The sequence below is a fragment of the Lissotriton vulgaris genome, chromosome 6 (genome assembly GCF_964263255.1).
Source record: "Lissotriton vulgaris chromosome 6, aLisVul1.2, whole genome shotgun sequence".
In the NCBI taxonomy this organism is placed as follows: domain Eukaryota; kingdom Metazoa; phylum Chordata; class Amphibia; order Caudata; family Salamandridae; genus Lissotriton; species Lissotriton vulgaris.
This window is the reverse complement of record NC_141694.1, coordinates 1,353,644,014-1,353,671,404: the sequence shown is the minus strand read 5'-3', so window position 1 is coordinate 1,353,671,404 and position 27,391 is coordinate 1,353,644,014. Positions and strand designations below refer to the sequence as shown.

General features: G+C 43.7%; 1 protein-coding gene across 1 annotated transcript in view; it reads left to right on the top strand.

Annotated features, from left to right (window-relative positions):
• Positions 1-27,391, top strand: part of RYR2 (ryanodine receptor 2) — a 3,481,211-nt gene that overhangs the window by 1,371,051 nt on the left and 2,082,769 nt on the right. Inside the window, exon 30 of the mRNA XM_086925791.1 lies at positions 18,790-18,998. Within this exon, the coding sequence (XP_086781917.1) occupies positions 18,790-18,998 (209 nt within the window). The remainder of the gene's footprint in view (positions 1-18,789; positions 18,999-27,391) is intronic.

The following is a 27,391-nucleotide window of genomic DNA, read 5'->3' as shown; positions in this document are numbered from 1 at the left end:
TGCAAAAAGGCAAAGTGAGTTGACATTATTATTGGCACACAAAATGTAGCATTCTTAAAAGGTGACAAAGAGAAACACGACTAGACCAGTTGAGTCTGATTTTTACTCTGCACAACACTCTGTCCCTCATACTACCCTCCGCTACCTAGGAACTGCCTATATCAACCATCAACTGAACTTCCACCAACACTCTAGACACCTGTGCTCCTCTTCACTCGCCCTCGCACCCCCCCCCCACCCCCCACATCCATTGCAGCGGTGGCTGCTCCCTCCATCTTGTTCATCCCTGCCAAGACCTGGAACGAACTTCCCCTCCAGTTCTGTACTGACCCCTCGCTGGCTGACTTCAGACAGAGACTCAAGGCCTGGATCTTTGATAAAGAGACAAGCCCAGATACCCCTAGGGGTGACAGTGTTGTGCTTTACAAATGCTGTTTCATCGATTGACTGCCCAGCATCAGACAGTTATTCCAAAGCATCCCTTGCTTCAACAAGAATAGACACACTCCTTTACTCAACACCAGAAGCACCCCAACAGGAATTGACCTAAGTTTCCCGATCGGGCAGCCCCACTGGGAATCACAAGTGAGGTGGTATACCTTACGGCACGCCCTGTTGCTCATACCTAGAGAAAGTTGTTTCCAGTAAAAAGTCAACAGTTACAGTTTTATATGCGGGAATTCTTTAATTGCCAATGCCACTTTCAGAAGTTCTCCAGTTACAAGTATAGATGTGTATTTCCTAAATGTTTTAGTTGTACAATTGGAGGCAGTTCCTTTCAATCAGAATCATTCCCCAGTACTCCGATATTTCTACAATAGGAAAAGAATGCTAGTCGAATAAGTGGCAGATGGGCTTAGCAGTGAGGATTACATCCATTATTCTATGTGTAATATTATTATATAATAGAGTAAGCTTGTCATATAATTGAAGGGATTGAATAGCATAGCTGCATAGTTGTTAAAGCAAGTAAGCATTTGTTATTGAAAAGGGTTCTCTACTTGTGCTTGTTCTCTTTGTGGTTACATTTCCTTATGTTAGAAATGGGGTTATTAGTTGAGAGCGGTGAGAACCCAAATTAAATAATAATCTCAATCTTTGTCAGTGTGACAACAAAAGTCACTAAAATAACTTGTGCTTAAACTTCAGGTAGCTAGGCAGGAAAGCATTCAGACTTAACTTAGAGGTAATGTGTAACGCATTTATGCAGTTCTCAGACACTAATAAGTTAGAAAATGAGAATTAATTTTAATAAATAAAATGGCACCAAAATGGCAAAAATCCAATCATTTTAATTGGAATTATGAGATTTGCCAGTCTTAGGTAAAAATAGTGACAAATGGGGCAAAGCACCAACTGCAGGTTTGTGGTTGCGCTGAATAGGGAAAAAGTCACAATTTCAGGCTGGCTGCGATAGAGTGTGGGCCAGATACAGAACCAGATTCATCCAGCTGGCATTTTTACCTTGTACCCTTGATGTGGGGATGGTGCAGCACCGCTCTGTGATGCTCCGCATTGGATCCAGTGAGGAAATTAGTCAGGAGATGCGTAGCTCTGTGTGGCTCTGCTTCGCTCGGCACCGGTTCCAGTGAAGCCTTTGAGGAGGACCTCTGTGGAGCATCTCTGCAGGGCTGTGCATCAATCTAGGTTGGATCTGGTGAGGTTTCCAGAGAGGAGCTGCGTGGCTCTGTGCATCATTCAGCATCAGATCATGTGAAACCTACTATTAGGTACTGTGTGGCTCTGCGGGGCTCTGCTTCCGATTCAGTGAAACCTTCAGTTAGTCAGGAGAAGTGCACCCTGACTTCAGCCAAGCTTGAGGACAAAACTAGGGGTTTAGGACTCATACAAAAGCCGGAACGAGGAGACCAGCTCAGGCCCAGTTAAGCCTGAACAGCTGGGAAGCAGAAAGCACCTCTAGAAATTGTTGTTTTCCTGTAGTTCACACAGGAGGTCAGCCAAAAGGATCCTAGGAGTCACTTTTGGGGTCCTTGGTTCAAGGCAAGCATGTTCAGTCTTCCTTCACGAATTAGACAAAAGGGCAGTTCTTTTTCTGAATCTTCAAAAGTTCAGCAGTGTTCTGATTTCAGGTTCTAGGCATGCCACATTCTGCTCTGTGCCAGACTTTGGGTGGGGGATCATCCCTTTGGCTAACTCTAAAATTGCAAATGTTTGTCTCCTCGCCAAGACCAACAACACCCCAGAGCATATGCCCCAGTACATTTTCACACTTTAAGTCTTCTTTTGGCCGCCAAAGCAAGGGGATAGCTACACTAAAGACCATCCATCCACAAGTACCTGCCTTTGCAAATGTTTACGCTTTTACTCACACCAATAATGTCAGTATTCACTACTAAAAGTCACAACCACCGTAGAAGAGAACCTGATTTGACATTTCAGTTTCTTCTTTATTTAGCGAATACCCTTTCATGAGACACTGCACTTACACTAATAGAGAGCTGGTGTGAACTGCAGAACAGTACCCAACTCTCTCCCCCCTTTAAATAAAGAACAAAGAACAGACACCGGGGGCGTTTTATTTTGTTATATAATTAAAAGAATGCAAAAGGAGGAGTCAACACTCAACTTATTTCCTCTGGCCAATCAGTTGCTATTATGTGCTGGGCGACCTCACATGGGAGAGTCTATAGAGCCATAATGTATTCACTCTGTTAATTCAGGTCTCATTTCATGGAGGTGAGAATTTAGACCACACATACCCCACTATGCTATCTTATTCACTCCCTAGGCTGTAGAGCGTAGGGTCTATTTAGATGACTATTGCTTGTATGTTTTTCCTAATTTAAACAGAAGAAGAGTTTAATAACTGAACAGTGTGAAAATGACAATTCTGCATGTGTTGTATAAAAAGATAAACAGCATGAGCGGTCTTACCTCTAAGTATGTTATGTCCTAAGAGACAAAGTAAATAGGGCATATCATAGGTTCTGCCATCTTTATTGCAGTAAGAGGTGTCCAAGGGTATTGGTCAAATATATTTTTTTATTGAGCACCGTACAATGAGATGCTACAGAGAAGATGTGTTTACCTTTAGGTTACTGGAGCTAGAAGCTTTATTAACCTTCGATTCTAGTAAAATATTTACTGTGACATGAATACATGTGCACACAGTATGAATCATTCTGTCCCTGTCTGGCACAAATAATTATGCATCGATGACCCAAGGAAAAGGCCAAGTGGTGTACAAAGACTTATCAACAATCAATTCAAGCTCGAATTTACAAATAGTCTGGTTGTACTTTCATTGTGCCATTTTCCTAAAGAGTTATTGAAGTGGGCGCAGTCATTCGACGGTCACTGCCTGTGGAGGTGGTCTTGCTAAAAGTCAATGTTCAGTGGTTCAGTGGTCAGAGGAGGTGTATGGTTGCTATATTTATTGGAGATCCTTTCAGGCAGGGAATTGACAGCTCACTGTGGTATCTGGTTTTCTCATTAGCATCCATTCATTCGGAATCATTAGCAATCTGGCTGGGTCTGTTTTTTCCCTTTGTGAATGGAGCTACAGGACACCAGGCCTCAGTCAAGGAAAAGGGAAGTTACATACCTGCTCTGCTAAGTGTGTTTAACAGGTGAGGATAAAAGGATGTTCTTCTCTGGTTGTGGCATAAACTCCTAGCAAGCCTTTTCCCATGTCAATTTTAAAGCCTAGGCTGCAGTGTGAGTGGAGAGAATGTGCACTAGCATTGTGAAATGTGAGGGTAAGTTAAAAATCATGTTCAGATTTATCCAGTATTGGGGAATCTTTCATAGATTCACATGCCTGAATCATCCCCCGTCGCCAAGGCGGGAGTCCCACGGTAAATAAAATAGCAGTGCCAAAGGTAAATAACAGTAGTAGGCCCTAAGGAAAAAGGCCTGAGGCCCAAATCTTAGTAGCCTTTCTACATCATTATGCTAAAAAGACCAAAGTCTTTGTCCAAACCAATCAGCTAGCAGCACCTTCTAGAACCCTCTCTGCAGAGCCAGTTCTCCTCAGATTTTCACCGCACGTCGTGTGGAAGGAAGTCTCCCTGAGTGCTACTCAGTTTTTTCCTTCATGATGTCTGACAAGAAGGCCTTGTTCAAACCTTGCAGAACATGCGACAAAAAGAGAGTCCATGTTGATGATCAACAAAAGGACTGTATCTATTGCCTGTACCCTAAGCATGAGGCTAAAGATTGTAAGATATGCCGAACCTTCCCTTCGAAAACTCTTAGGGATAGGGAGGCTAGAGTCCTGTTGTGGCTCAAATCTTCTTCAACTGAAGAGGATGATAGAGCTTCTACCTCCAGCAAGAGAGCAAGATCTCAGGACAGTGCGTCAAGTGAGGGGAGAAAACATCTCAAATCCTCACAGTCCACTTAAGGTCCTTCTCAAGAAGCTTCAGCTCTCAAGGACTCTAAAAAGCAATCAATCAAAACCGTGAGTAAAAGCTGTTCTTTCTCTTCAGCTTTACCTATGTCGACTATCTCTGTCACAGCTTCAGCTCCTTCGTCGACGGCGACAATTTCTACCACTTCTATTACCTCTCCTATCCTGTCGACGAGGATTTCCATAGTATCTAAGAAAACCGTCATCAATGATCCGTCAACGAAAGCCTCATCGACTAAGCTGTCTAAACACTCTTCGACAAAGTTACCGCCGACGAAGCTTCCGTCGTCGACAAAGACATCCACTGTGCCGTCTACGATTGCCCCGTCGAAGAAGAAGTCAAGTCCGGCGTCGAGTGCCCCGCCGACGTCGAGCCGCCGACAATGGTCCCGTCGACGGTGAGCCCGTCGACGATGGTCCCGTCGACGTCGAGTTCGTTGACGATGGTCCCGTTGACGTTGACTCCGTCGACGATAGTCCCGTCAACGTCGAGTCCGTCGACGATGCTTACGTCGACGTCTGCTTTGTCAACGATGATCCCGTCGACGACGACTGAGATGAAAAGTCCATCGACGGTTAATGTATCTTCTTTACCCTCATCAACGACCATACCATCTACAGGAGTGGAACCCGTTTCTGCTAAGTCTTTAGTGGCGGTGCAGACTTTCTCAACAACTATTTCTTCGAAAGGTTTCCAGCTTAAATCTTTCCAGAGACAAGACTGTTCGTATATCTCACCACTTACTCCATCTCACCTCCTCAACACATATGCCCAAGAGGAGGATGATGACTATGATGACGATGACGATGAGGGACCTTTTTAAATAACTCGTCGTCCTTCAGAACTGAACATTAAATGTCAAGAAGATGAGGAAGATGAAGACTACACGGAACACTACTACCAGGAGGACATTGTTGTTCCTCACCACACAGGATACTAGAGGCATTCTCGGTTTTCAGAGTCCAGCCATCTGCCTCCTACCCTCATTCAGGACTTACAGGCTATGCTAGCTGATTATAGGCAGCTCTTTCCACCGCAGCAAGTCATTCAACCGCCCCAGCCTGTGGTAGTGCCTGATCCTATACTTCAACCGGAGACTCCGGCACCAATGTCTCTAGTTACAGAACCTCCTCAACGGCCCCAGCCTGTACAGCCTGCTCGAACTCCGGACACTTTTTTGGATGAAGGTGAGGAGGGTGAGCTGCAAGAGAATCCTCACTTGGATCCGTGGGATTCTTATGTTCTTCCCATGCCATCTCCACCAACTCCACAGCCATCAGAGTCACCTCCAGAATATATAGGTGGGTTTCATAACCTCATGCAACGAGCTGCTACTAGGTTTCAGCTTCCGGTGACTGTGGAACAAACTGATTGTTTCCTCCACAATTTCAAAGAGGAGGCTAGGAAAGTTACCAGAGCAATTCCAATAATAGATTACATATGGACTGAGGGCATCAAGATTATGAAGAATCCTGCATCCGTGACTGCAGTGCTTCCACGGATTGATAAAAAATATCGTGCTCTGATTGACAGCCCATCCTGCCTCATTGGTCACCCCAGGCCGGATTCAGTCATCTCACAGGCCGCCCAACAAAGGTCTAAAAATCCGGCCACACCCATCACTACACCACCGGACAAAGAGGGACGTCGTCTTGACCTCATTGGTAAAAAGTTCTCAACCATGGCTGCCGCCTCCATCAGGGCAGCAAATTTGTTGACGATCATAGGGCGTTATGATCGCCAAATGTGGTCGGACACGGCTGGTCTGATTGACCTTATACCAGAGGACAAACGGCAGGAGGCTAGAAAGATCTTGTTGGAAGGAGAGTGCGCAGCCTCAGAAACCATCATCTGCGCTCTGGATATAGTCAATACAAATTTCAGGCAATTGGCATGTGTTGCAGTTCTCAGGTGCCAAGGTTGGTTAAAGGCTACCACCTTCAGACCAGAAGTCCAAACCAAAATATTAGACATGGCCTATGACGGTAAATCTTTGTTTGGCAAAGATATTGATGAAGCCCTCGAAGCAATCAATACAGATACTGATACTGCAAGATCTTTGGGTTCCTTACAGTACAAACGGGGAACATTCAGAGGTGCTAGAGGGCGTGGCTATTCCTCTAGAGGAGGTTACCATCAACAGAACAGACAATATCAGCCCCAATATCGGCAATCTTATCAGTCATCGTACCGCCAATCTAATATGGCTGGTTCCTCTCACCAAGGAGGCTGAAAACGCTCCAACAATCAAGGGCGAGACTCTCGTAGAAACAAGTGAGTTCAGCTGGGCGCCATTCACATTTCCTTCCCTCCCTGTGGGTGCGAAAATTTCTTTTTACCTACATCAGTGGCAGAAAATGACCTCCGACCGCTGGGTGCTAGACCTCGTAAAGCATGGGCACACCCTAGAATTTGTCACCAAGCCATCAACAACTCTGCCCAAGGGACCCCCTCCCCCTCGTCTTCACTTATTGTTCAAGGAAGCTTATTCAATGTTTCTCAAGAACGCTATATGAAAGGTCCCGGTTCTTCATAAACGGCCAGGTTTCTACTCCAGTTTTTTCCTCATCAAAAAGAAACCAGGGGAATGGCGACCAATTCTGGACCTTCGCAACCTCAACAGGTTCCTCAAAAAACAGGTATCGTCACTCTGTCAGAGATTCTGAGCTGCCTGAACGAGGGAGATTTTATGGCTTCCCTAGACATGGAAGACGCTTACTTCCACATCCCGGTTCATCCGAAACATCGAAAGTATCTCCGATTCACTGTGGCTGGCGCACATTATCAGTTCAAAGTGCTCCCGTTTGTACTCAAATCGGCTCCAAGAATCTTAACAAAGTGCCTGGCCCCAGTAGCAGCAACGTTGCGTTCTTTGGGAATCCAGGTCTTCCTCTACTTGGACTATTGGTTAATCAAAGGTCCTTTAAAGCTCAATGTAAAAAATGCCATTTCAACATGTCGCAATCTCTTTGCATCCCTGGGACTAACTGTGAACATAAGCAAATCCCAGTTACATCCAAAGCAGATCCTGCCGTTCCTGGGAGCACGTCTAGACACAATACAATGCAAGGCATTCTTATCTCAAGAAAGACAGCTTCGCCTCCAGAAATTGGCACGTCAGGTTTCAAAAAGAAAGTCGCTTTCTGTTCGCCTGTTCGCTTCACTCCTCGGAATGTGTTCATCGGCCATAAATCTCATCCCCTTGGTGCGCCTGAAAATGAGACCTTTACAGGAGGAACTACATCTTGAGTGGAAACAAGCGACAGGTTGCTTCGACGACGTCATCAAAGTCACTCCATGAATGGTGGATGCTCTTCAATGGTGGTCACTGTTACCTAATCTGACACAAGGACTCACGTTCATACAGAAGCCTCCAAACTTCGTTCTGACAACAGATGCTTCCATGGAGGGATAGTGTGGTAATCTCCAAGATTTACAAGTCCAAGGCAAATGGTCTCAGAAGTACAGACAATGACACATCAACAGTCTGGAACTGTGGGCAATCTTCCTATTCTTACAAGCGTTCCTTCCAAGGATTGCAGGGTCTTCGGTATTAGTTCGAACCGAAAATACTACCAGCATGTTCTACGTGAAAAAACAAGGAGGGACAAGGTCGGCGACGTTGTCAAAGGAAGCTCAGGAGTTATGGGAATGGCTAACACTTCACAACATAACTCTCAAAGCAGAACATGTCAGAGGCCTCTACAACACAATAGCGGACAAACTCAGCAGGTGCCTATCAGGCTGCCATGATTGGGAATTGGAGCATGTTCAAGTGAACAGAGTTTTCCAGGCTTGGGGCAAGCTGACTTTGGATTTGTTTTCAACAAAGGAAAACAAGAAATGCCTGTATTACACCAGCAGATACCCTCAACAGGGGTCACGAGGGAATGCCCTGTCCATGCGATGGTCAGGGATTTGTGCTTATGCTTTCCCCCGATCCCGTTGATACCACGGGTGTTGCGCAAGATGAAATTGGAGGGCTGCCGTCTCATCCTGATTGCTCCGCTGCGCCAGTACTGGTTCCAAGAACTTCTCTTGCTATCCCAGGACGGTCCAATCCGTCTTCTTCCAACACCAACAATGCTGCTGCAGAACGAGGGACAGATACTTCACCCAGTCCCTCAATCTCTAAAATTACACGCATGGCTCCTGATTTCTTAGAATTTCAAGACCTTCATATTCCTCAGGATTGCCATGACATCTTACAAAAATCCGAGAACAAAGCACATTGAAGACTTATCGTCTTAAATGGAAGAGGTTTTGCTTTGTGTGACTCTAACAGTATACACCCAATAGAAGCTCCTGCACAGAAAATTCTTCCTTATCTACTGCATCTGGCTCGCTCTGGTCTCTCTTTTTCATCCTTAAAAGTCCATCTAGCGGCTCTATCCAGGTTCAGGAAAGTTGCCAACATTCCCTCACAATGTTCGTCCTCTCTAATCAAATAGTTCATGAGAGGTCTTTTCCGAACTTATCCTCCGGTTAGGCCTCCTCCACCGGAATGGGAACTCAATACGGTTCTCTCACAACTGATGAAACATCCATTCAAACCCAGTCATGAGGCCGACATCAAGTAACTCACATGGATGGTCGCCCTACTTCTAGCCTTAAAGTCTGCCAGAAGAGTAAGTGAAATTCAGGCATTCACTATTAAAGAACCTTTCCTGCATTTCTCTAAGGACTATATCATTCTTCGAACTAATCCAACATTCATACCTAAAGTACCATCACAGTTCCATTTAAATGAACCAGTGAAGTTGAGAGCTTTTTTTCCAAATCCTACTACACCGGCAGAAAGAACACTGCATTCTTTGGACATCAAGCAATGTTTGAAATTCTACCTGCAAAGGACAAAAACCTTCAGGAAATCTAATCAATTCTTTGTGGCTTACGGTCAAACCACGCTTGGTGCAGCAGTCACAATAGCCACAATTTTCAGGTGGATAGCTTCCGCAATCCAGTTCTGCTATATCAAATCGAAAGGTCTACTGAGAAAGGTCAAGGCTCACTCCACAAGAGCTGTGGCAGCGTCTACAGCGTTGTTTGCAGGAGTGACGCTGGAAAATATCTGCCGTGCTGCGACATGGAAAAATATCCACACGTTCACGAGACATTACTGCCTGCAATCAACGAGTCAAGAGGATGCCGCAGTTGGTCAGGCTGTCTTACGACACCTATTTCTTTAAGAACAGCTTCAGGTAACCTGTGTTCTTTAAATTTGTATTTATACAGAAGGCTTCTATGTATTGATATACAGTTATAATGTATTTTAAGGTATTTATGTACATAAACATGTTTTGATTTTAAAAAATGGATGTACGTGACATTAGATATCCATGTTCTTTCTACTCTATGCATGTTCTTTTGAATTTCTGATCATGTTTTACTTCTGAAAAGTTCAGTTGCCCCTCTCTCGTTGGTTGTTAATAATGATGTATCTGGGAGTTTATCAGTACAAGTCTCCCACCATCCGCAACCGACTGCTACCTGGCATACTGCTTCCTATTCTGATTCAGGCATGTGAATCTATAAAAGATACTTCAATACTGGATAAGAAAACAAGTTACTTACCTGTAACTTCCGTTATCCAGTATTGATATCTTTCATAGATTCACATGCATCCACCCTCCTCTCCGGAGAGTCAGTTCTCTATTTGGGATACTCATTTCCCACTTGTGCTAACGAAAATCTGAGGAGAACTGGCTCTGCAGAGAGGGTTCTAGAAGGTGCTGCTAGCTGATTGGTTGGGACAAAGACTTTGGTCTTTTTAGCATAATGATGTAGATAGGCTACTAAGATTTGGGCCTCAGGCCTTTTTCCTTAGGGCCTACTACTGTTATTTACCTTTGGCACTGCTATTTTATTTACCGTGGGACTCCCACCTCGGCAACGGAGAATGATTCAGGCATGTGAATCTATGAAAGATACTAATACTGGATAACTGAAGTTACAGGTAAGTGACTTGTTTTCTTATTTGTGAATGATGTGCCTTCCTTGGTGTTGGTCATTCTTGGATCCTCCTCCATCAAAGATAAATGCTTTCTTCAAACACGTTTAGGGATGTTTTGAACGTGGACAGTGTATTGTCGCCCGTCTGCTTTTTAGGGCCGCCTCTGCAAAGGCGGCTCTTAATACTCTTCATTGGTTTCTGGTGGACAAATGAATCATCTTTAAGGCACTGTGCATTGCCTTTAGGGCTCTGCACAACCAGGGCCCTGCATATCTGATTGACCAATTCCCCTGGTATACAACTACCAGAACGCTGCGGTCCGCTTCACACCGGCTAGTGGAAGTTCCCAAAGCACGACTCTCTAAATGGGGTGGCAAAAGCTTTGTTTACATTACTACCAGACTTAAGAATCAATTGCCACTCTCATTGAAAAACTCACCAGACCTGTTATCTTTTAGGAAGGGTCTGAAGACTTGGTTGGCTGTTTAAGGCCTAGTCTCTGCAACATTTCCATTCCTATTTTGTTTTTGTCTCTGTTCCTCGATTCTGGTAGGAGATTGGACTTAAAGTGCCTAGACACCTTTGGATATTAGTTGCGCAATATAGGTAAATATATAAATAAATAAATTGTAACAGACACAGATGTTGGGCTGAGTCTTCTTTCATGGCACTCGATGTATGCAATGTGCAGTGTACTGTGGTCCTTTTAATCTTCTGTGGGAGTTTTTAGCAGAGTGCCACACGAAAGGTATGGTGCCCATGTAGCTAGAGACCACAAGATTATTACATTGTAGAGAACTTGCACCTACATCTCACCTTGCTCTGGGGAACTGGGTTCATTGTACTGTGGTGCTCTCTTTGTTTACTGCCTTTTCTAAAGTTGTATCCTTAATGATTTGATGAGAACTTCCAAGAGGAAACCTTTTCTAAAGTAACATCCTCCAAGAGGAAATGCTGGATGTCTTAATACCCATTGTTACAGTTACAGGCTCATTTAATCCTGGAGTAACAAAATGTATTGCAAACTTGTCATTTAAAAAAAATGACAAACCTTTTCTAGAAAGTATGAACTAATGAAACTTTTCATGTAGAATTCCTGTGGGTCAAGCACATATATCATTATTCTTGGGTAGTTTTGAATAACAGGGATATTTTTCACTGAGGGGACCTGAGAAACATCAAATACACAACAAGAGTGAAACTTGACTAGTCTGTGATGGCACTCAGAAAGCCAAGGTGAAAATCATCTCCTTTATTTTCAGTTATTCATTTACACTTTCATGTTATGCATATCTCCCAAAAACCTGTTACCCCCAACTCAGATCAGCAGTGCCACGCTAAAGGGGTCATGGGGGAGCACTTCACAACTATCTAAAATGATCTAATGACCTTCCATCCACTCCTACCACCTTCAGCATGTTAATGTAAACTACCCAGAGTCCTGCCACTCAACCCCAGTATTGTCAGCATTATCAGTCCCTCTTTCCACCCAAATATTATTACCTGGACTCCTGCCAGCCTCAACATGCTCTGTAGTGTCTCTCCTCCTCCCTGCCCAACACCGTGCTCTCTGCCCATCATTGAAGCAGAGGCAGGGGAAGAGTCTGCCCACATGGACCTCCCTCCTTCAGGTGTGTGGAGACCTGAGAGTGATGAGGGAAGGCAGCTGACATTCTGCTGCTTGTTGCTGCCAAAAATGTTTTAAGGTGTTGAAAGTTAGCTTTTTTTGTAGGTGCACCCCAGAGTTTTGCCTTCTGCTGCTGGACCTGTTTTGGTTGGCATTAAGACTTTTTGTTGCTGCTAACCACTGGTCAAGTGCTTGTGCTCTCCCCTCCACTGTAAAATTGGTATGCACCTGATTGGTACATTTAATTTACTTATGAGTCCCTGTACCAAGGTCCACTAAATTGAATAATATTAGTGGACTGCAGCATTCATTGTGCCACCCACTAAAGTATATCTGTAAAACATGTCTCAGACCTTCCATTGCAGACTGTGTGTGCAGTTGAAACAGGCATTTCCACTTGGCAAAATACATCTTTTGCCATGCCTAAACCTTGCTTTTTAATACTTGCCGGTAAGTCAGGCCTAAAAAGCTCATCGGGTGGGGAGCAGGGCGTTTAAAAAGTAGGACATGCATATTTAAAGTTTTACATGTCTTGACATTAAAAAACCTACAAAGTCATTTTCACTGCAGCAAACCAGACTCTCTCATAGGAAACACTGGGGTACATTATAGCTCCTTATAATGCTTAACTTTAGTTTGGAGCTGGCTGGAAAAGTAGTTTAAGGGCTCATTTTAATAGGAATTGAAAGTCAACCTAATGATAAAGTCGGATTTTAAATTACTATTACTATTTCGAAAAATGCCACTTTTGCAAAGTTGGCATTTTTCTACCCAAACTGAAAAGTTCCTTTATGCCAAAGTCCAGGTGTTACCTGGCCCCTGCTCCCTCCCTGACGTGAGATGTGTACTCCTTCCAGAAAGTGGACAATGGGCCTGGGTGTGATAGGATGGCTAGGGAGGAGCTAGCTCCTACCCTGATTACACTTTGTTAGGCTTGCCGTCCTTGGCATAGTTTCCCCTGACTTTTTGCCTCTACCTCCTTCATTTTTGACCATGTACTGGATTTCATTTTTGTTGGGTTAGATGCTTTGGGTGCTTTGCCACTGCTGATCAGTGTCGAAGTGCAAGTGCTTCCTGTATAAATTGTGATTATGATTGGTTATCCATGATTGCCATATTTAATTTACTGGTAAGTCCCTACTAAAGTGCACTGTGTGTGCCATGGCATGTAACTCAAATGCTACTAGGGGCTTTCAGCACTGATTGTGTCACCCACACGAGTAGCCCTGTAAATGTGTCTCAGCCCTACCACAATAGTGTCTGCGCGCACAGTTGTAAACTGCCATGCTGATCTGGCAAGTGCACCCACTTGCCAGGTCAAAATCTTTCCTTTTCTTACATGTAACTCACCCCTAATGTAGGCCTTTTGGTCACCCATGGGTAGAGTGCAGTGTATGTGAAAGGTAGGGCATGCACTACAGTGTGTGACATGTCCTGATAGTGAAATACTGTGTATTTCGTTTTTCACTATTGAAAGGATGGCTGTCCGATAGGCTTTCATTAGAGCTGCACTGTAACATTTTACACGGGTAGCTTCCAATTGGGAACAACTAGAGATTTGGAGTTTAGGCTCTATGAACTCAGAATTTAATAACACATCTTTTAGTAAAGGTGTTTTTTAAATTGTTTTTGAAAATGTCACTTTTGGAAAGTGCAGAACACAAAACAATGAACCCGGCTCCATACTACTGTACACTCCTACTACTCATGGAGTAACGAACAGTCAACTCTTTAATCAGTCCAAATGGAATTTTTTATTAGACCATTCCTTTTTCTTTAAAAGTTAATCTAAACAATTTCTTTGGGACTGAAAAAGAATCATAGACTTATGCCTCCCAAAATGCATTTTGGGAGGCATTTAGTTAATTCTGAATATGACGAGTGTTGAAGCAAACTATTGGATAAATGATAAATGATTAATACACTATTCAGATACTCTTTTGACGCTGGAGCTGGAATAACATATGTGGTTCATAACATTGGATATCTTCATGTTTGTTACTAAATTTTGTATATGATGTAAATTTTTCTAAAAATGTGTTTTGCATCAGATTAATGTATGAATTCATTTGCTGATTTTGTAATGTTGCAAGCTGTTGCTAATCATTTTTTCACAGTGTATAAGTCCATTTTTGTCTTTAAGTGTATGTTATTGTGAATTGTATATGCGTGTAAGTTCATGTGTGAATTTGATAAGTCTATGTTTCTTTTTCAGTCCAAAATAAATTGTTTTGATGAACTTTTTTAAACAGTAATGGTCTAATAAAAAATTCCATTCGGACAGATTAAAGAGTTGACTGTTTGTTACTCCATCAGGAGTAGGAGTGCACAGTAGTACGGAGCGGGGTTCATTGTTTTGTGTTTAGAATTTTGAATAGCCCTACCTGGCCCCGGTTCTTAGGACTTAACCCCTATATGTTCACTTTTATAAAGTGGGCATTTTCATTGTGTGCGCCTCTGCCTGTTTGTGTATTAATTGTCTGGTTTTGGAGTAACATGAGCTGGGGATGGGCATTCACTCAAGACTGTCATAGGGGGGGGTTGAGATGTGTCCTGCCTTGCCCGCTTGACTCATAGCTGGGCTGAATAGACCTGGTCTGCATATAGAGTGGTGGGCGTAGCTTTCACTAGCACCTGCTTATGCTGCGCCTCTTTTGAACAATGCTGTCTCCACATCCTGTAGTGAAGCTGGACCAGGGAGGACAGAACTGTTTTTTACTGAGCTCAGAGACTCTTACAAAAAAAGACATCAACGAAAAAATTGGTTATAAATATTAGACCTTAAACCCCAGAATTTTAGATTACTTCTAGACAAAGAGGATCCTGCGAAGAAGAAGAGCTGAAGAGCTGTCAGAAGGAGTACTGCCCCTTTGCTGTGTGTTGCTTTGTTGGGTTGTCCTTCAGTTGCCTTGCTGTGGTATCTTGCTTAAGAAGATTCTCTAAGGGCTTGAAGTAGAGCTTGTCTCTTCTTCAGAAGTCTCAGGGACACAAATAATTCACCTGCATCTTGCTAAGGAGCACCTGGACTCCTCTGCTGGACTTCTGATTGCCCAAGAGTGCCAATTCCAGTACCTGGGCCCTTGGAATCATGCGGTTGGTGCTGCAACCCAAGAAAAACAACACTGACTCTGTCAGCTATGCCGTCATTGACGCAGCAACCTGCACTGAGGCCATGGCCACCACTCGTGAAGTGTACAATGCTGTCCCCTGCCTGCAGCACAGCTCCGAGGCCCTTCCATGCCTGCAAGTTACCGATCTCTGTCCTAGTACTAATGCTATTTAACATTTACATAGAGCCCCTATGATTGCTCTTGGAAATCGTTGGTGTCACCCAGCACTAGTACTCCAATCAAATAAGAAAAAAGGCAGAAAGTTTATCTTAAAAAATAACCCCAGAAAGGCACTGAAAAAAGCAACGACTAGAGTTATGTTATAGGTAGGTGTTGAAATGAGATAAAAAAAAGTTAAAAGGCAAACAATACTGAAATTCACTAGTTCCTGAAGTTACTGACTTAAATATAACTTGCACACTTGCCATGCACAGCTTATGACCTCACATATTAAATCACTCATGACATGTTAAAAGTGAAATGTCAAACGAGTAAAGTATAACTGGTGAATTTGAGCTCTTTTTGTTTTTTCAACTAATTTGTACACTATTTTAACGCCTAACCATAACCTCCCTTTAACATTTAGTTCGTTTCAGTAAATTTCTGTTTTCTTTTTTTTTCAGTAAGCTAAAATATTTTTGCCATACTTATCTATAATGTCACTTTAACCTTCATTTGTTTCCTATGAATGATATATTCAAAATTGAACATACACCCAAACCCTGTGGGTAACCCAAAGCCAACGTACTCACTGCACATGGCCTTCAGCCTGTCCCTGTACCCAACACCCTTGTGGGCAGCCACCCCTCTGCTGCGCACTGCCTTTGGCTTTTGGCCATCTGCAGCTGCCTGGTGGCTGCAGAGTCTGACCTCTGGCAACAGGCGGCCAACCCTAGCTGCGCACGATCAAAGGAAGTGCACTCCAGTTGTTGGCCACAAGGCCTGGCCTGAGGAATTTCACATCAGTAGTAGTCATGAAAAACTCTGAATACCAGAGGATATCTTTTATAAGAAATGATATTACCTCTGATTGATTAAACTAGATCGAGGACATATGGAGTCTAGTATTCACTGTCGATTAAGCTCTAACACTAATCAGTGCTTAATTTGTGCTGGTGCTTTCCGGTGCTTAGCACCAACACTTAATTATCAGGCCCGGGTCTACGCATCTGCTAAGCTCGCCGACATTGATGTTTTATAAATTATGAATTTTGATATAACTTTTTCAGTTACATTATCATATCTAAAGAAAATTCATTTTTACTAACCGTGTGCTATTGTACTTTGTTTTAATGCACGTTTACATTGTTAATGTCAATTAATAATAGTAACTTGAAACTGCTAATCAGTTCCATGTTTCCACTTTCTCCATTTTCATGCTTCCAAATGCAAGTCAGCTGAAACAAGCCTGTGTTAGTCTGGCTGGTTCTGTGTTCCCCCACTGAAAGGATGGCCTCAATAGAAAGACATAGCATCTCTTGAGTCACAAACTCTCGGGTTTATGTTTAACTAAGGTGCGTAGGAGAGAGGGTTCGCCGGTGAAATCCTTTACAATCGTGCTTTAGAATTTCAAGGAGATGAGATCCTTTATATTCAGGAAACACACAGCGCAGCACTAGCTTCAGGGTGAATAATTCCGTGTTCAAATGCAGTTAGAGCAGTTTTAGGCAAGTGCATTTTGACTATTTGTCATGTGCTACGAGACTGCATGTTTATTGTGAGTACTGGTCAAGCATCCTTTCAACACAACTGCAGTTCCGGTGGTGCAAGAGTCTCCGACCTACACAGGAAATTCCTGCTCAGCGCTATAGTGATGGAACATGCATTACCTAAGAACAGACTGGAGTGCTGGACTCCTCGATGCTGCAAACAGACGTGCACAATGACTGACACTGACGATGTCTCCAATTTCAATATCTCCTCCTATATTATTAAAACACCGGCATCACTCTCTGGTTGTTTAAGCATCACGTGCCATACCCCTCCCTACCCCATAGATTGTTTCTTGCTGCCAGTCGCCGCCTTCTTGTAATATAGTGCCGAATGCGATACACATACATTATTATTATTATTATTATTATTATTATAATTACATTTCTAAAGCGCTCAGCTACCCGTAGGTTTCCCGGCGCTAAAACCAAAAAAGTGAGAGGGAAGAGTCAGAGGAGAGCTGTTAGATGTCAAATAGCCAGGTTTTTATCTGTCCACGGAACCTGAGATAGTTAGATTAAGTTCGTATCTGAAGAGGGAGAGAATTCCAGAGTGAGGGAGCCAGCCAAGCAAATGAGCGGCCACCCATTCTGGCTTTCTTGATTCTAGGAACCGACAGTAGGTTTTGATTAGAAGATCGAAGATTACGAGAGGGATGGTATGATTGTGCCAAGGGGTTGAGATAAGAGGGGGCTAAGCCGGAGTTTATTCTGTGGATGATGCAGAGGGCATCCGCAGTGCCTACCCTTAATCGGAAGACAGTGGCTGGCTACTACACCCGCACCCCTCTAGGTGAGGCTCTTTCCCTTGCAGAACCGGAGGACAGAGGCTACACACCCCTCGCACCTCTCATAGTGGGGCTGTCCCTTGAAACACCTTATAATCTCGTCTGCTTTGAAGGGTGCCTGGACTCTCCCTTGTGGGTGGAATGAGCCTGATAATAAATAAGTGCTTGAGAAGGCCAGTAATAAAGTGCACCCATGCACTATGTGAGAGGCACTCACTGCCTGTCCCTGATACAGCTGCAGCCTTGAGCACTGAGAGACTCCTCACTGCCACTGAGAGGTATGATTTATAACACTGAGAGACCCCTGTTAACACTGTCTGAGAGATGCCTGTTATTGGAAGACATATTAAGGCCTGCTGCTGTGATGTTAGAGAGACGCCTGTCATTGACTAACACAGGTGCCTTCCTCTTTAGGCGCACAGCACGGCACCCAAGTTGTCCAACTGAATAGTAAGACAGTAGAAGTAGTAGAAAAAAGTGGGTTTGGCCTTGACAAACATTTGAGCACCTGCACTTCATATTTTACAAATTAACACTGACACTAATTCCTCATGAATGTAATTCAAAGCTCGCTAGGGTTCGCAACTGAGATCCCTTGCTTGATTTTTGCTAATCCTGGCGCTTTTTACGATCCGTGGCCTCAGAGGTTGTAAAGGTAGTACGTTTCACATAGGAGGTTGGGCATTTTTGTAGTTGAAAAAAAGAAAATTCTTGGATGAGTCTATCTCGTTTCTGTAAAAACTCAAGTTTAATGCGGCTGCTGGCTGTGCACAGAGCACAGTTGAAACTTGCTGTTGTTTCAACTTGTTGATCATGTCCCCTGTCAACACATTCTTCAAGGCCTTGCAGACCTGACTCTTCCCTAAACCCCCTTTTATCCTGCAAGCTAGGGATTTTGATATATTTATTGACCAGTCTCTAGTGGAAAAGAATTGGAATGGTGTTAGGTAAGATGACTTTCCTGGTTTTCCAGTTCTGCTGGACCATAGGTGTCATTAACTGCTTGTGACTTGTGGTGCTAAACGTTCAAGCATGCAGCCTTACTGCAGCATGCAAACTTATAGCCTTGAAGACGGTGTGTGATTTCATATTAGCACGTGTCATTTCCAGAATCTGGCGAGGTAGCCTGACTCCACATGAAAAATACTGATTCACCCATTCTGTCTCTTCTGACTCCTTTCTAGTCATACCTCTAGCACCCATTACGTATGTTTTGTTTTCTTTCACAGGATTTATACCAGTGTGCAGCCTTGGTTTGTCTCAGATGGGACGCATGAACTACGGAAAAGATGTCAGCACCCTGAAGTACTTCACAATCTGCGGCCTTCAAGAAGGCTATGAACCATTTGCTGTCAATACAAACAGGGACATCACCATGTGGCTGAGCAAGAGGCTCCCTCAGTTTATACCAGTACCAACAAACCACGAACATATTGAGGTGAGTGAGCGCACACAATGGGGCTTATTTACACACCCCTTGCGCCACCGGTGCATCACTTTTTTTTCCCATTTTAAAAGGCAGTTGTAAATAAGCCCCCATGTTTTTTACCAATCTCTGCAAATATTCTGTTTCTGCTGAAAAGGGCACAGCACTAGCCAACAAGGGCCCTCGTTCTGACTTTTATGTAATCTTAGACATATATTCACCCAGCATTTGCTGATACCACTAGGTATGGTAATACTGAGTATGTAATTTGGATACCCGTTCAAGTTCAACACCTTCAAAAGCGGTATAACGCCCAAACTGCATGTTTTCACCTGTTCCATGGTGCACATATCCAAAACATGAGCAATATGCCCACGCAAAATATGTCAAGTTTACCTGGAGAAAATGGTGGTGAAAATTGCTTGCGGTGAAATGCGTGCCAGGATTGTAATTCCGATCCAGGCACAAACAAACAAGAGTTTGCACCCGATTCAGGAATTGTCTGGGGGTACAGACAAGAACCAGGCTGGTTTACCTTCAAATGCTATGCATCTCGGCATGTTATTTTTAAAAATATATCTCTGTGGAAGCTGTTCTTGTCAGCACTTAATGGGTCTTTTTTCAAATTAAAGCATTGAACCGTGGTATGCCTATTATTATTTTCACTGCTAGTGCAGTGTTTGTATTCAAATTGTAATTTATGCTCTCTTTTGCATTGTGACCCAGGCTGCGAGTCCTCATACAGTTCTAGAGCCTAGATCAGTTGGCTGCTGATCTGGACTGGATGGGAGCTCGCCGTCGTGGGTCTTCACCTGGAAAAAAATATTCTATTCTACTTACCGAAATCTGCGTCTGGATCCCTTCATTCACTACCACATGAACTCAATTGTTTTCTCCTTAATTTCTTTTATCTCTCATACTCACTTTCATCTTAGAAACTTCAGGAAATAAAACGTAAGGAGTGAAAAAGTGACCAAACCTCCCCTTTAATAAAACTGCAATATCAGCGTGAAAGGCTAACAAAATAATGTGGCCCTTATCTGGACTTTCAAAAGCTATATTTATATAAAAATATCCAGGGAGGATATTTGCAAAATAGAAAAATCCATGGCGAAAACAGTTTTCAACAGAAATTATGAAGATTGTGCAAATACGCACAAAATGTATAGATCCCAAAACCTGCATTTTACAGCATAGGCACCGGAAGTAGGTGTGCTGAGGAATGCAACAGCACCCCCAAAATAACCAAGCTGGATTGCAGAAGGTGATTGATGAATAAAGATGCCTTTAATTATTGTGTTATGTTGTCACATTTGCTGTGCTTTAAAGGCAGGTCAGATGCCAGGCTGGGCCTTCTTACAAATAACTGATTTTTCTTTGAACATGGAGACTGATGATTATATTTCGTTCTCTGAAGTGAGAAGATTTTGTATAGTAAACTATGTGACAGAATTCTTGGGGTACAGACAGTCTAAAAAAATCTGTAGGATGACATTTTTTCAACACATTAAAGAACTAAACATATTTCAGAATATATCAGAAGTTAAGAATGCACAAATGACACAAAGTGTTTTGTAATTCTGAAGTGTGGTGGAATTGTGGTCCAAAGTTCCGCCTGCTACATACCACCCCCCTTCCACTCTCCTTCTGAATATATTTGCTACACTTGTTATAAATGGGTTGCTTGGTTTTTTCACAACCACTGAAACTTCGGATATGTAACGTCAATTGCAGCACCCCAACTATGAAAATTATTCCAGCACCACTGTGTAACAGTAATCCTCAAAGTACCTAAATGTAGGACCAGAATATGCAGCACATATCTACAGTTACCATGATGTCTATTTTATCGTTTTCTTTTGTGTGATCCATAGTATTACAGTCCTTAGATACAATGAATGATTGCTGTTATCATACGTGATGTGAATGGAACCTGTCATCACCAATAGGATGACTTGGTCCTTGCCTTTCAGTTTGATAATCCAGTGAAATGTGTAGGGGATGCATGAGAAGGTGTTTTGTGTTTGGAAGACACATCTCTCAATTTGCAGTCTGATCAAACCCTAAAATTACTGCTCCCACCCCTCCAGATAATGTAACAAGAATCCCCTCTTGAAGGAGATCTCAGCAGGGGCTAGTATTTGAATAAACAAATATGGATTGTTTCAACAATAGCAATAGTTGAGGATCCCCTCCTCCAATATGCAAGCTGATCTGAATGCTCCCTAGAATAGTCTTATGATACTGAAGAATATCTTTAGCCCGGCTGATTTATTATCTTTTTTTTTCCTTTCTTAATTTTTCATAGATTTATTATATGGTGGGAGACTGTTTGCTAGATAGATAATTGGTAGCACTTGTGCTTCTTCTATCCCAAATATTTGTAGTGCCTGCTGGTAATTTAAACAACTAATAGTGATAACCTTGCGGGGGGGGTGTCAGGGATTAGTAGGGACACTTGGGGTGTGCTTTCATGACACCCAGGCTTGAGGGGAGGGGCGAAATATGGTCAGCATGGCTGGCAGGGGGTTTTCCACATTTCAGAGAGGCGGGTTTTCTTGTTAGGGGTAGGACAGGTGGGACAGGGTTAACATCAGTAAAAAGAGTAAGAGCAAAAGGTTCAGATACTACACAATCAGAAGTTCGAGGCTATCTGGCAAATAGAAACCTTTATGGAAACGAACAAATGTAAAATCTTATCAGTCAACGCTAATGGAATTTTAAATACGCAAAAATACGGCACCCTTTTAAAATGGCTGATATCTTTTAATCCCCAAGTGGTGTTCTTTCAAGAGACACATTTAAAGTCAAATTCTCCTAAATTATTTTTACCCAGGTTTTTTTTCTCATGTATTTCTTGCATCGGCTGGTTTGGCCCAGAGAGGAGTTGCTATTTATTTCTCCAGAAAACTATCTTGGGAATTTCTACAAGTTCAAAGAGATCCACAGGGGAGATGGCTATGGGTAATGGCTAGGTTACAGGGGAAAATCATGAATTTTATAAATTAATAATGTCCGGTCTCGGATCACACTTTTAGTCTGGTCAAAATTAATGAGCTTTTAAGGGGAGCTCCGGGGCAGCTTATAGTAGGTGGGGATTTTAATTTCAACAGGATTTGAAAAAAGACACTTCAAATAAAAATAAGAATCAATTGAAACCGAACACCAAAAGAATTATGGAAGCCCTTAAGCTAGAATACCAATTAGTAGATCCCTGGCGAAATAGCAATCGAGATAAAACAAAATTTATCCAGTATTGGGGTATCTTTCATAGATCGACATGACTGAATCCTTCCCCGTCGCCAAGGCGGAAGTCCCACGGTAAAAATACATATAAAAGCAGTGCCTTAGAATAAGATTGTAGTTGGCTGACAAGACAGTAGGCCCAAAAGGCCCAAAGCTTAGTAGCCTATCTAACTCGTTATATGAAAAGAGCTGAAAATAGCTCCAACCAATCAGATACCAGCACCCTCTAGAACTTTCCCAGCAGAGGCAATTCTCCTCAGATTTTCACCGCACGTCGTGTGGAAGGGAGTCTCCCTGAGTGCCTACTCAGTTTGTCTGAAAAGAAAACTCTCTTCAAGGCTTGCAGGACCTGTGATAAAAAGAGGGTCCATGTAGATGATCAGCATAAAGACTGCATCTACTGCCTACATCCTAATCACATTGTAAAGGATTGTAGGATTTAGCGAACCTTCCCTGCCAAGACCATCTGGGACAGGGAGGCAAGAGTTCTTTTATGGCTCAAATCTTCTTCTACAGATGATGACAGGGCCTCTACTTCCAGCAAAAGAGCCAGATCCAGAGACAGCTCTTCTCCTGAGGGATCCTCTCATTGAGATTCAGAACACACAAGGAGGTCGTCTTAACCTCCTTCTGGATCACCTTTACCTCCGCCTTCAGAGTCTACCCAATCTTCAGCAACTAAAACAGTGAGTAAAGCCCAGGTCAAGACTCTTTCACTGGTGTCTTCTCACACAGTCTCTGTGACTTCTTCTACTGCAAGATCTTCATCTATGGTCTCTACAAGAGCTATAACCTCTCTCATTGTGTCATCTAAAGTTTCGGCCTCTAAGAAAACTTCTGGGGTTAAAGAATCTACTTTCGTCACTCCTTCTTCAAAATCGTTGTCGACGACCTCGTCGATGTCAATCCCGTTGACGACAGTACCATCAATGAAGTCATCGTCGACGAAAACCCTGCCAAAGTCATCGTCGACGAAGAACCCGTCGACGTCAAAGATCTCGTCGACGAAGAGCCCATCGACGGCAGGTCCATTGAAGAAGAGCCCGTCGACGACTGCCCCGTCGAGGACGGCCTCGCCGACGGCAATCCCGTCGACGACGGCTCCGTCGACGGGAACTCCGTCAACGACCCCGTCGTCGAAGAGTCCTTCGAAGGCAGCCCCGTCGACGAAGAGTCCATCGACGACAGCCCCATCGACGACGGCCTCGTCAACGAAGAGCCCATCGATGGCAGCACCGTCGACGACGAGCCCATCTATGACACAGTCGCCTGTTGCACCTTTGATCAAGACGCCCATGTTGACGAAGAGCCCTTTTATGACCAAAGGTCCACCTTTGAAATTTTGGTCTGTGTTACCTCAAGGGTCTCAAGCATCACCTGTTACGTACACCCATTTTCATTTGAAAACATACCATAGACAGGAATATACCAATTTTTCTCCTTTGTTACCTTCACATATCTTGGAGACATATGTAGAGGAAGAAGATTCTGACGAAGATGACAATGAGGAGGAAGGCCCTTTTGGGATTGCACGCCATCCATCAGAGTTACAGATAAAATGTCAGGAAGAGGATGAAGAGGACGACTTCCATGAGCATTTTTGCCAAGAAGACTTGTCTACGCCTTATCATAGACAGTCACATAGGGATCCACGTTCGGAGGACACAGGTCATCTTCCTCCTTCATTAATTAAGGATTTACAAGCCATGTTGGCCGACTATCGGCAGAGGTTTCCACCTACAACCTCTACTCTGCCCGTACCTACTGTTACGGCGGTTACACCTACGCCACCACCACCGACACAAGAGCCTGCCTCACCAAGACACCTTGTAGAGCCAATACCACAAAGAAATCAGGATACTTCATCATCAGATGAAGATGAAAGAGAAGAAGGCGAATTGCCTAATGATAATGTGCCTGGAGATCCTTGGGATGAATATGTAATCCCCATGCCTTTGCCTCCTATACCGCAACCATCTGACTCCCCACGTGAGGATATTGGCGGCTTTCATAATATCATGCAAAGGGCCGCTACGCGGTTTGAACTTCCGGTCACTATTGAGCAGTCGGATTGTTTTCTTCACGACTTTAAAGAAAGGCATAGGAAAATTACCAGGGCTATACCAAGTATAGATTTTATCTGGAAGGTAGGCCGTAAGATTATGAAGAGGCCTGCCTCTATTCCTGCAGTCCTTCCTCTAATAGAAAACAAATATCGGGCACCACCAGATACTCCATCTTGTCTGCTGGGTCACCCACGTCCTGATTCTGTAATTTCGCAGGCCGCACAACAGAGGTAAAAAAATCTACCCCAATATCAACTCCACCAGATAAAGAGGGCAGACAATTGGACTTGATAGGAAAAAAGTTCTCCACCAATGCTGCATCATCCATCAAGGCAGCTTATTCTCTGGCAATTTTGGCACGTTATGACCGCCAGCTGTGGTCAGAGTTATCGGAATTCTTGGAGCTGCTACCTGAAGATCGCCAGCAGGGAGCACAAAGGATAGTGCTCGATGGAGAATGGGCTGCATCAGAAATAATTGACTGCGCCTTAGATATTGCAAACACTAACTTTAGGCAGCTATCAGGAGCTGCTGTTCTCAGACGTCAGGGATGGCTCAGGGCAACCTCTTTTAGACCTGAGGTGCAGACTAAAATACTTGATATGGCTTACGATGGTGAATCACTCTTTGGTAAGCATATAGATGACACTTTATTGATCATCAAGACAGACACGGACATGGCTAAGTCGCTGGGTACCCTGCAGTATAAGAGAGGATCTTTCAGAGGATCAAGGGGTCGTGGATTTTCCTCGAGAGGAAATTACCACAATCAGCAAAACAGACAATACCAGTCTCAATACAAATAGCCTTATTACCAGTCTTCGTACAGGCAATCATCTTCAAGCAATTTCTCTCGTCAAGGCGGACACCGGCGATCGAGCAACTCAAATAAACGACAATGAGCTTTGCTGGACTCCAGTCGAACCTTCTCCCCTCCCTGTGGGCGCGAAGATCTCAGCTTTTTTCCAACAATGGCAGAACATAACATCAGATCAGTGGGTCCTCGACCTTGCTCAAAGAGGGCACACTCTGGAGTTCTTAAGGAAACCACCTACGACCCCGCCAAAGGGTCTTCCTTCCCCTCTACTTCACTTACTGTTCAAAGAAGCTTTAAACATGTTCCGCAAGAATGCAATAGAAAGAGTTCCAGTCTAGCAAAAAGGGAAAGGATTCTACTCTCGATTCTTCCTCATAAGCAAAAAATCGGGGGAGTGGCGCCCGATTCTCGACTTGCGCAGACTCAACACGTTTCTGAGTTTTCGGATGGTGACGTTAACAGATGTGTTGAACTGCCTCAACAAAGGGGACTTTATGGCTTCTCTGGACTTGGAAGATGCTTACTTCCATATCCCTATACACCCCAAACATCGCAAATACCTACGATTCACGGTGGCTGGCGTCCACTTTCAATTCAAGGTGCTCCCGTTCGGGCTGAAATCAGCACCAAGAATATTCACAAAATGTCTAGCTCCAGTCTCTGCCACACTGAGGTCTCAGGGAACACAAGTCTTTCCATACCTCAACGACTGGCTGCTCAAGGGTCCATCAAAACAGGCTACAAGACAAGCGGTAAAAAGTTACCTTCATCTATTCTCAAATCTGGGACTTACTCTCAATGCCAACAAGTCACAGTTGCAACCCCTCCAAGTTCTAACCTTTCTGGGAGCAACACTAGACACCCAACAATGCAAAGCGTTCTTGTCTCAGGATCGCCAGAACAAATTACAAAGCCTGGCAAGGTTAATTTCAAGAAAAAAGTCAGTTTCTGTCCAAACATTCGCTTCTCTTCTGGGGATGTGCTCTTCAGCGATCAGTTTAGTCCCACTTGCAAGACTCAGGATGAGACCGCTGCAAGAAGAGCTGCACAAACAATGGCAGCAGGCCATAGGGTCATTCGACGATTCCATGAAGTTGACCACACGAATGATACAGGCTCTCCACTGGTGGTCAAAAAGAAGCAATCTATCTCCGGGTCTCACGTTCCTGGCCACTTTCCCAGAGTTTGTCCTGGCCACGGACGCATCTATGGAGGGGTGGGTAGGACACCTCCAAGACCTTCAAATTCAGGGTAGTTGGTATCCACAATAGCAGCAAAAACACATCAACAGTCTCGAACTGAGAGCCATTTCCCTCTCTCTGCAAGCATTCCTTCCGAGAATTGCGAACTCCTCGGTGCTGGTGCATACGGACAATACCACCAGCATGTATTACATCAACAAGCAAGGGGGGACGAGGTCTCTCTCCCTATCACAGGAAGCTCAAGAGATGTGGGAGTAGGTTATCAAGCATTGCATAACCCTCAGGGCGGAGCATGTCAAAGGAACTCAAAATTCTCTAGCCGACAACCTCAGCAGATCTCTCGCAGGTTGCCACGAGTGTGAGTTGGAACAAGTATAGGTGAACAGGATCTTCCGAATGTGGGGCACACCAACTCTAGACCTGTTTTGAACGCAACAGAACAGCAAATGCCTTTATTACGCCAGCAAATTTCCTCAATGGGGATCAAGAGGGAATGCCCTGTCCATGCGATGGTCAGGGATTTATGCAGACACTTTCCCCCGATGCCATTAATCCCGAGGATTCTGCAAAAGATGAAGAGGGAACATTGCAGTCTTATCCTAATTGCTCCTCACTGGCCGAGGCAGTATTGGTTCCAACAGTTACTTCTGTTGTCACAACAACGTCCGATTCGTCTCAATCCAACACTCTTCATGCTGACAAGGGAGAGAGGTCAGATTCTGCATCCAGATCCATAATCGCTTCACTTGCACGCATGGCTCCTGACTTCTTAGAATTCAAAGATCTCAAAATTTCTCAGGACTGTAGAGATATTCTATCTAAAGCCTGCGCTCAAAGTACTATCAAAACATACTGCTTTAAATGGAAGCGCTTCTGTCATTGGTGCAAAACAAATAATGTACATCCACTTCAGGCCCCACCAGAGGATATCCTTCCCTATTTACTATCACTAGCTAAAGCAGGTCTAGTATTCTCATCTATCAAAGTCCATCTCGCTGCGATTTCTAGATTCAGAAAGAGTTCTAACAAGCCATCACTCTGTGCTTCGTCATTTATCAAACAATTTCTTAAAGG